Below are 10,000 nucleotides of genomic sequence, written 5' to 3'. Positions count from 1 at the left end.
CTACCAAGCCTGCTAGGACAAGGAGATGGACTACCAAGCCTGCTAGGACAAGGAGTTGGACTACCAAGCCTGCTAGGACGAGGAGTTGGACTACCAAGCCTGCTAGGACAAGGAGATGGACTACCAAGCCTGCTAGGACAAGGAGATGGACTACCAAGCCTGCTAGGACAAGGAGATGGACTACCAAGCCTGCTAGGACAAGGAGATGGACTACCAAGCCTGCTAGGACAAGGAGATGGACTACCAAGCCTGCTAGGACAAGGAGTTGGACTACCAAGCCTGCTAGGACAAGGAGTTGGACTACCAAGCCTGCTAGGACAATGAGTTGGACTACCAAGCCTGCTAGGACAAGGAGATGAACTACCAAGCCTGCTAGGACAAGGAGTTGGACTACCAAGCCTGCTAGGACAAGGAGTTGGACTACCAAGCCTGCTAGGACAAGGAGTTGGACTACCAAGCCTGCTAGGACAAGGAGATGGACTACCAAGCCTGCTAGGACAAGGAGATGGACTACCAAGCCTGCTAGGAAAAGGAGTTGGACTACCAAGCCTGCTAGGACGAGGAGTTGGACTACCAAGCCTGCTAGGACAAGGAGATGGACTACCAAGCCTGCTAGGACAAGGAGATGGACTACCAAGCCTGCTAGGACAAGGAGATGGACTACCAAGCCTGCTAGGACAAGGAGATGGACTACCAAGCCTGCTAGGACAAGGAGATGGACTACCAAGCCTGCTAGGACAAGGAGTTGGACTACCAAGCCTGCTAGGACAAGGAGTTGGACTACCAAGCCTGCTAGGACAATGAGTTGGACTACCAAGCCTGCTAGGACAAGGAGATGGACTACCAAGCCTGCTATGACAAGGAGTTGGACTACCAAGCCTGCTAGGACAAGGAGTTGGACTACCAAGCCTGCTAGGACAAGGAGTTGGACTACCAAGCCTGCTAGGACAAGGAGTTGGATTACCAAGCCTGCTAGGACAAGGAGTTGGACTACCAAGCCTGCTAGGACAAGGAGTTGGACTACCATGCCTGCTAGGACAAGGAGATGGACTACCAAGCCTGCTAGGACAAGGAGATGGACTACCAAGCCTGCTAGGACAAGGAGTTGGACTACCAAGCCTGCTAGGACAAGGAGATGGACTACCAAGCCTGCTAGGACAAGGAGATGGACTACCAAGCCTGCTAGGACAAGGAGTTGGACGACCAAGCCTGCTAGGACAAGGAGATGGACTACCAAGCCTGCTAGGACAAGGAGATGGACTACCAAGCCTGCTAGGACAAGGAGATGGACTACCAAGCCTGCTAGGACAAGGATATGGACTACCAAGCCTGCTAGGACAAGGAGTTGGACTACCAAGCCTGCTAGGACAAGGAGATGGACTACCAAGCCTGCTAGGACAAGGAGTTGGACTACCAAGCTTGCTAGGACAAGGAGATGGACTACCAAGCCTGCTAGGACAAGGAGATGGACTACCAAGCCTGCTAGGACAAGGAGTTGGACTACCAAGCCTGCTAGGACAAGGAAAATGTACTACCAAGCCTGCTAGGACAAGGAGATGGACTACCAAGCCTGCTAGGAGAAGGAGATGGACTACCAAGCCTGCTAGGACAAGGAGTTGGACTACCAAGCCTGCTAGGACAAGGAGATGGACTACCAAGCCTGCTAGGACAAGGAGTTGGACTACCAAGCCTGCTAGGACAAGGAGTTGGACTACCAAGCCTGCTAGGACAAGGAGATGGACTACCAAGCGTGCTAGGACAAGGAGTTGGACTTCCAAGCCTGCTAGGACAAGGAGTTGGACTACCAAGCCTGCTAGGACAAGGAGATGGACTACCAAGCCTGCTAGGACAAGGAGTTGGACTACCAAGCCTGCTAGGACAAATAGTTGAACTACCAAGCTTGCTAGGACAAGGAGATGGACTACCAAGCCTGCTAGGACAAGGAGATGGACTACCAAGCCTGCTAGGACAAGGAGTTGGACTACCAAGCCTGCTAGGACAAGGAGTTGGACTACCAAGCCTGCTAGGACAAGGAGATGGACTACCTAGCCTGCTAGGACAAGGAGTTGGACTGGTAAGCCTGCTAGGACAAGGAGTTGGACTACCAAGCCTGCTAGGACAAGGAGTTGGACTGGTAAGCCTGCTAGGACAAGGAGATGGACTACCCAGCCTGGTATGACACAGTGCTATATTAACCAGACCATCCCCTGGCACAGTGCTATATTAACCAGACCATCCCCTGGCACAGTGCTATATTAACCAGACCATCCCCTGGTACAGTGCTATATTAACCAGACCATCCCCTGGCATGACACAGTGCAATATTAACCAGACCATCCCCTGGCATGGCACAGTGCTATATTAACCAGACCATCCCCTGGTACAGTGCTATATTAACCAGACCATCCCCTGGTATGACACAGTGCTATATTAACCAGACCATCCCCTGGCATGGCACAGTGCCATATTAACCAGACCATCCCCTGACACAGTGCTATATTAACCAGACCATCCCCTGGTATGACACAGTGTTATATTAACACACTAACCCTCTGTTAAGAGGGTGTTAAAGAGGGGTAGAAACTCAGGATACTAGACAATGAGGACTCTGAGTCAGCTAATATAAATCTCTGGAACAGTAATGGTACAGGGCAGCCCCCAAACCCTTTCAGCTAGACGTTCACCTAATCAAATAATTAGCTCAGCAGGAGAAGCTCTCCGTTGAGAAAGATACCCCACCCCGAGCGGGTCAGACCAGATCTCTTCATTATATAACCTCACAGACGAGCAACTCCAAGTGGAAAGTCAACCTCCCAGCACAGAGTACTACCCCATCATTGAAATGAAGGATAAATTCACTCAGCTGGAGGGAAGACAGGTGGAGCTGGAACAGCAGGTGATTACAGTCCAGTCAGCACAGACCCAGACAACAGTCCAGCACAACAACACCCCCTTAACCAGACCTGGAGAGCTGGAGGTGGAGAGAGACCTATCTGCACTCTGGACAGTGGTGAGACAGCTTCAACATGATAAAAAGCATGAGCAGGAGAAGAACAGAGCACTAGAGGAGAGGATCAAACTGCTGGAGGAGAGGTTGAGGGGGATGGTGTGTGACAGAGAACCACCTACTAGAGAGGTGGCCACCCCCACAGAGAAGCCAGCAGAACAGCCCACCTCAGCACCTGACAAAAGTCTCGACACCACAGCAGAACAGTCCACCCAGACCCTGACCATAACGTTGAAATCACAGCGGGACAGACAAATGAAGAACCCCAAGCCCAGGGGATCTCACCCCCCCTGTCAGCCACCCTAGAAGCCCTCCTGACAACCCCCCCACACCCACTGAGGACAAACACAAGACACAGATTGCACTCCATATGGACTCAAACAGAAAATACAGTGCCTTGCGAAAGTATTCGCCCCCCTTGAACTTTGCGACCTTTTGCCACATTTCAGGCTTCAATCATAAAGATATAAAACTGTATTTTTTTGTGAAGAATCAACAACAGGTGGGACACAATCATGAAGTGGAACGACATTTATTGGATATTTCAAACTTTTTTAACAAATCAAAAACAGAAAAATTGGGCGTGCAAAATTATTCAGCCCCTTTACTTTCAGTGCAGCAAACTCTCTCCAGAAGTTCAGTGAGGATCTCTGAATGATCCAATGTTGACCTAAATGACTAATGATGATAAATACAATCCACCTGTGTGTAATCAAGTCTCCGTTTAAATGCACCTGCACTGTGATAGTCTCAGAGGTCCGTTAAAAGCGCAGAGAGCATCATGAAGAACAAGGAACACACCAGGCAGGTCCGAGATACTGTTGTGAAGAAGTTTAAAGTCGGATTTGGATACAAAAAGATTTCCCAAGCTTTAAACATCCCAAGGAGCACTGTGCAAGCGATAATATTGAAATGGAAGGAGTATCAGACCACTGCAAATCTACCAAGACCTGGCCGCCCCTCTAAACTTTCAGCTCATACAAGGAGAAGACTGATCAGAGATGCAGCCAAGAGGCCCATGATCACTCTGGATGAACTGCAGAGATCTACAGCTGAGGTGGGAGACTCTGTCCATAGGACAACAATCAGTCGTATATTGCACAAATCTGGCCTTTATGGAAGAGTGGCAAGAAGAAAGCCATTTCTTAAAGATATCCATAAAAAGTGTTGTTTAAAGTTTGCCACAAGCCACCTGGGAGACACACCAAGCATGTGGAAGAAGGTGCTCTGGTCAGATGAAACCAAAATTGAACTTTTTGGCAACAATGCAAAACGTTATGTTTGGCGTAAAAGCAACACAGCTGAACACACCATCCCCACTGTCAAACATGGTGGTGGCAGCATCATGGTTTGGGCCTGCTTTTCTTCAGCAGGGACAGGGAAGATGGTTAAAATTGATGGGAAGATGGATGGAGCCAAATACAGGACCATTCTGGAAGAAAACCTGATGGAGTCTGCAAAAGACCTGAGACTGGGACGGAGATTTGTCTTCCAACAAGACAATGATCCAAAACATAAAGCAAAATCTACAATGGAATGGTTCAAAAATAAACATATCCAGGTGTTAGAATGGCCAAGTCAAAGTCCAGACCTGAATCCAATCGAGAATCTGTGGAAAGAACTGAAAACTGCTGTTCACAAATGCTCTCCATCCAACCTCACTGAGCTCGAGCTGTTTTGCAAGGAGGAATGGGAAAAAATGTCAGTCTCTCGATGTGCAAAACTGATAGACACATACCCTAATCGACTTACAGCTGTAATCCCAACAAAAGTTGACGCTACAAAGTATTAACTTAAGGGGGCTGAATAATTTTGCACGCCCAATTTTTCTGTTTTTGATTTGTTAAAAAAGTTTGAAATATCCAATAAATGTCGTTCCACTTCATGATTGTGTCCCACTTGTTGTTGATTCTTCACAAAAAAATACAGTTTTATATCTTTATGTTTGAAGCCTGAAATGTGGCAAAAGGTCGCAAAGTTCAAGGGGGCCGAATACTTTCGCAAGGCACTGTATATACAAGAAAATAAACACAGTGTGTCTAAACTCTGGTGTCCAAACACCCAGTGCGCCCTAGACCTTCTGTCTGAGGACCAACTAGGGTCACCCAGCCACATGATAATACACCCAGTGTGCCCTAGACCTTCTGTCTGAGGACCAACTAGGGTCACCCAGCCACATGATAATACACCCAGTGCGCCCTAGACCTTCTGTCTGAGGACCAACTAGGTTCACCTAGCCACATGATAATACACCCAGAGCCCTAGACCTTCTGTCTGAGGACCGACTAGGTTCACCCAGCCACATGATAATACACCCAGAGCCCTAGACCTTCTGTCTGAGGACCAACTAGTTACACCAGGGGTTATGCTAATCTGATATAGAGCAGACCTAACTCACTCCATTAAATTAGACAAAACAGGAACATTTTACATTTGGCTAGAGATTCAAAAGGAAATGATCTTAAAATAACAGAGAAACATGTCCTCCTGTGTGCTACCTATATCCCCCCACTAGAATCCCCATATTTTAATGAAGACAGCTTCTCCACACAAACAACAAGTGTGGGGTTAAAATGGGCAAAAAACAGACACATTTCTTCCAACAGGGCATTGGGGTGAGACAGGGTGAGACAGCTTAAGCCCCACCCTCTTCAACATATATATCAACGAATTGACGCGGGCACTAGAAAAGTCTGCAGCACCCGGCCTCACCCTACTAGAATCCAAAGTCATGTGTCTACTGTTTGCTGATGATCTGGTGCTTCTGTCCCCAACCAAGGAGGGCCTACAGCAGCACCTAGATCTTCTGCACAGATTCTGTCAGACCTGGGCTCTGACAGTAAATTTCAGTACAACCAAAATAACGGTGTTACAAAAAAGGTCCAGTCGCCAGGACCACAAATACAAATTCCATCTAGACACCATTGCCCTAGAGCACACAAAAAACTATATACACCTCGGCCTAAACATCAGCGCCACAGGTAACTTCCACAAAGCTGTGACCGATCTGAGAGACAAGGCAAGAAGGGCATTCTATGCCATCAAAAGGAACATAAAATTCAACATACCAGTTAGGATCTGGCTAAAAATACTTGAATCAGTTATAGAGCCCATTGCCGTTTATGGTTGTGAGGTCTGGGGTCCGCTCACCAACCAAGATTTCACAAAATGGGACAAACACCAAATTGACACTCTGCATGCAGAACTCTGCAAAAATATCCTCTGTGTACAACGTAGAACACCAAATAATGCAGGCAGAGCAGAATTAGGCCGATACCCACTAATGATCAAAATCCAGAAAAGAGCCCTTAAATTCTACAACCACCTAAAAGGAAGCGATTCCCAAACCTTCCATAACAAAGCCATCACCTACAGAGAGATGAGCCTGGAGAAGAGTCCCCTAAGCAAGCTGGTCCTGGGGCTCTGTGGGGTGTGTTTGTGTTTGTGAACAGAGCCCCAGGACCAGCTTGCTTAGGGGACTCTTCTCCAGGCTCATCTCTCTGTAGGTGATGGCTTTGTTATGGCTTTGTTATGGAACAGAGCCCCAGGACAGCAGCACAATTAGACCCAGCCAAATCATGAGAAAACAAAAAGATAATTACTTGACACATTGCAAAGAATTAACAAAAAAACAGAGCAAACTAGAATGCTATTTGACCCTAAACAGAGAGTACACAGTGGCAGAATACCTGACCACTGTGACTGACCCAAACTTAAGGAAAGCTTTGACTATGTACAGACTCAGTGAGCATAGCCTTGCTATTGAGAAAGGCTGCCGTAGGCAGACATGGCTCTCAAGAGAAGACAGGCTATGTGCTCACTGCCCACAAAATGAGGTGGAAACTGAGCTGCACTTCCTAACCTCCTGCACAATGTATGACCATATTAGAGACACATATTTCCCTCAGATTACACAGATCCACAAAGAATTCGAAAACAAATCCAATTTTGATAAACTCCCACATCTACTGGGTGAAATTCCACAGTGTGCCATCACAGCAGCAAGATTTGTGACCTGGTGCCACAAGAAAAGGGCAACCAGTGAAGAACAAACACCATTGTAAATACAACCCATATTTATGCTTATTTATTTTACCTTGTGTACCCTTTACCATTTCTACATCGTTACAACATTGTATATAGACATAATATGACATTTGTAATGTCTTTATTGTTTTGAAACTTCTGTATGTGTAATGTTTACTGTTAATTTTTATTGTTTATTTCACTTTTGTATATTATCTACCTCACTTGCTTTGGCATGTTTCCCATGCCAATAAAGCCCCTTGAATAGAATATAAGACAGACAGACAGACAGACAGACAGACAGACAGACAGACAGACAGACAGACAGACAGACAGACAGACAGACAGACAGACAGACAGACAGACAGACAGACAGACAGACAGACAGATAGATAGATAGATAGATAGATAGATAGATAGATAGATAGATAGATAGATAGATAGATAGATAGATAGATAGATAGATAGATAGATAGCACTCCCAATGTGTGTGTCCAAAAAATCTCGATGGAGGAACTACTGTAGGAGAGTCTTCCTGTGTCTCTAGTGTTTGTTTCAAGTTTTAGGGTTTATTTGTCAAGTTCCCAGGATGCACCAGGTGGAAACAGTGAAATGCTTACTGGCACTTTCCCAACAATGCAGTATTCAAGTCAATAATATCAAGTCAATAATATAGTAAGAAAAAAAACAAAAAACAAAAAAACACGAGAAATACAAGAAATACTTCAAATCAAATGTTATTGATTTGCGAAATGATTGTGTTTCTTGCTCCGACAGTGCAGTAATATCTAACAATTTCACAACGTATACCCAATACACACAAATCTAAGTAAAGGAATGGAATTAAGAATATTTACATATATTTACGAGCGATGTCAAATAAGATATAGAATAAGATACAGTAGAATAGAATAGAATAGAATAGAATACAGTAAATACATATGAGATGAGTAATGCAGGATATGTAATCATTATTATCTTATTATTAATCTCTCGGTCCCTGCTTTGATGTACTGACCTGGCCTTCTGGATGGTAGTGGTGTGAACAGGCAGTGGCTCGGGTGGTTGTTGTCCTTAATGATAATTTTGGCCTTCCGGTGACATCGGGTGGTGTAGGTGTCATGGAGGGCACGTAGTGATGCTTTGGGCAGACCGCACCACCCTCTGGAGAGCCCTGCGGTTGCGGGCGGTGCAGTTGCCGTACCAAGCGGTGACAGGATGCTCTCAATTGTGCATCTGTAGAAGTTTGTGAGGGTTTTATGGGCCAGACAAATTTCTTCAGCCTCTGATGAAGAGGCGCTGTTGTGCCTTCTTCACCACACTGTCAGTGTGGGTGGACCATTTCAAGTTGCCAGTGATGTGTACACTGAGGAACTTGAAGCTTTCCACCTTTTCCACTCTTCACGTCGATGTGGATAGGAGGGGGGTGCTCCCTCTGCTGTTTCCTGAAGTCTATGATCATCCCCTTTGTTTTGTTGACGTTGAGTGAGAGGTTATTTTTCTGGCATCACACTCCCAGAGTCACCTCCTCCCTGTAAGCTGTCTCATCATTGTTGATAATCAGAAGTACTATTATTTAGTGTGTATCACACTGTGTGTGTGTGTGTGTGTGTGTGTGCCTGTGTGTGTGTCTGTGTGTGTGTGTGTGTGTGTGTGTGTGTGTGTGTGTGTAGTGTGTGTGTAGTGTGTGTGTGTAGTGTGTGTAGTGTGTGTGTGTGTGTGTGTGTTACCTGAGAGCACGGTGAAAACAGCAGCGAAGGCGTTGAGTTTAAGTCCATCGATGACGTTGCTGGAATGAAACAGCTCCAGACACATGAGACTGAACCCAACCACCAACAGCATGATGTATAGTACCTCTGATACCACCGACAGCCACAGGACTCCTGGAACACACACACACACACACACACACACACACACACACACACACACACACACACACATAATGAAACAGCTCCAGACACATGAGACTGAACCCAACCACCAACAGCATGATGATGTATAGTACCTCTGATACCACCAACAGCCACAGGACTCCTGGAACACACACACACACACACACACACGGGCACACACACACACACACACACACACACACACACACACACACACGGGCACACACACACACACACACGGGCACACACACACACATGGGCACACACGCATTTTGAATTTAGCTTTTTTTGGGATCTTTTTTAAATTAAAATTAATTTCTTCAAACTGCAGGATACGGAGGAAGTAGATTATATATTGTTTTCTTGGCTTTAGAACTTTATATTTGTGTATTAATGCAATTTATTTCAATTTACCTTGCTAACTTTAGTAGCTGCTAGTTAGCTAGCTTACCAGAGTGCAGTTTTCTCTGCCAGAGTCACTAACACTACGACAATGTAGTGGATTTCACTGCCCACATTAGATAGACCCTTTACTCTGAATCATCCATACACCAACAGGCTTAATCATTTATTTACTAACTAACTAAATAATCACAGAAATGCATAAACAAATGAACAGTAGATATTGGTTACTAACAAAAGATAGGGAAGATTCCCTAGTGGGCCAATATGACGGCTTGGTGGACCAAGGGGAAATGGGTGTGGACTCAGACAAAGCGGGAAATGAAAAAGAGACCACTACACAGTTGATAATTATATTAATTGAAATGCTAATTCTTTGCACATGAACGCTCACTCATTCGGGAATAACTGCAATCAATATATGTTTACGACCAGGTGTCGTTGTGATCTCTGTTGGAATTGTCAGTCCGTCTGCTGGAGAGATCACCTGAGTCTCTTTATGTTTCCCTGAAGATCAAAGTCATTGGTGGTTAGGATGGATACTTCAGAGTTCCATTCAGAACCGATTTTCATAGAGTAGATGTTTCGGCGGTTGTCGGTAATCGCATCCCAGGTTTACATAATTTTTAGCTCCAGACTAGTAATTAGTATATAAGGTTTGCTCTTATTA

At 45.5% G+C, this 10,000-nt stretch overlaps 1 protein-coding gene across 1 annotated transcript in view; it reads right to left on the bottom strand.

Annotated features, from left to right (window-relative positions):
- The window catches only part of LOC139424127 (germ cell-specific gene 1-like protein), a 44,966-nt gene that overhangs the window by 6,341 nt on the left and 28,625 nt on the right, over positions 1–10,000 (bottom strand). Inside the window, exon 3 of the mRNA XM_071175825.1 lies at positions 8,764–8,916. Coding sequence (XP_071031926.1) covers positions 8,764–8,916 — 153 coding nt within the window. The remainder of the gene's footprint in view (positions 1–8,763; positions 8,917–10,000) is intronic.

This window comes from Oncorhynchus clarkii, chromosome 13 (genome assembly GCF_045791955.1).
Source record: "Oncorhynchus clarkii lewisi isolate Uvic-CL-2024 chromosome 13, UVic_Ocla_1.0, whole genome shotgun sequence".
Lineage (NCBI taxonomy): Eukaryota > Metazoa > Chordata > Actinopteri > Salmoniformes > Salmonidae > Oncorhynchus > Oncorhynchus clarkii.
This window is presented reverse-complemented; position numbering and strand designations above follow the sequence as displayed.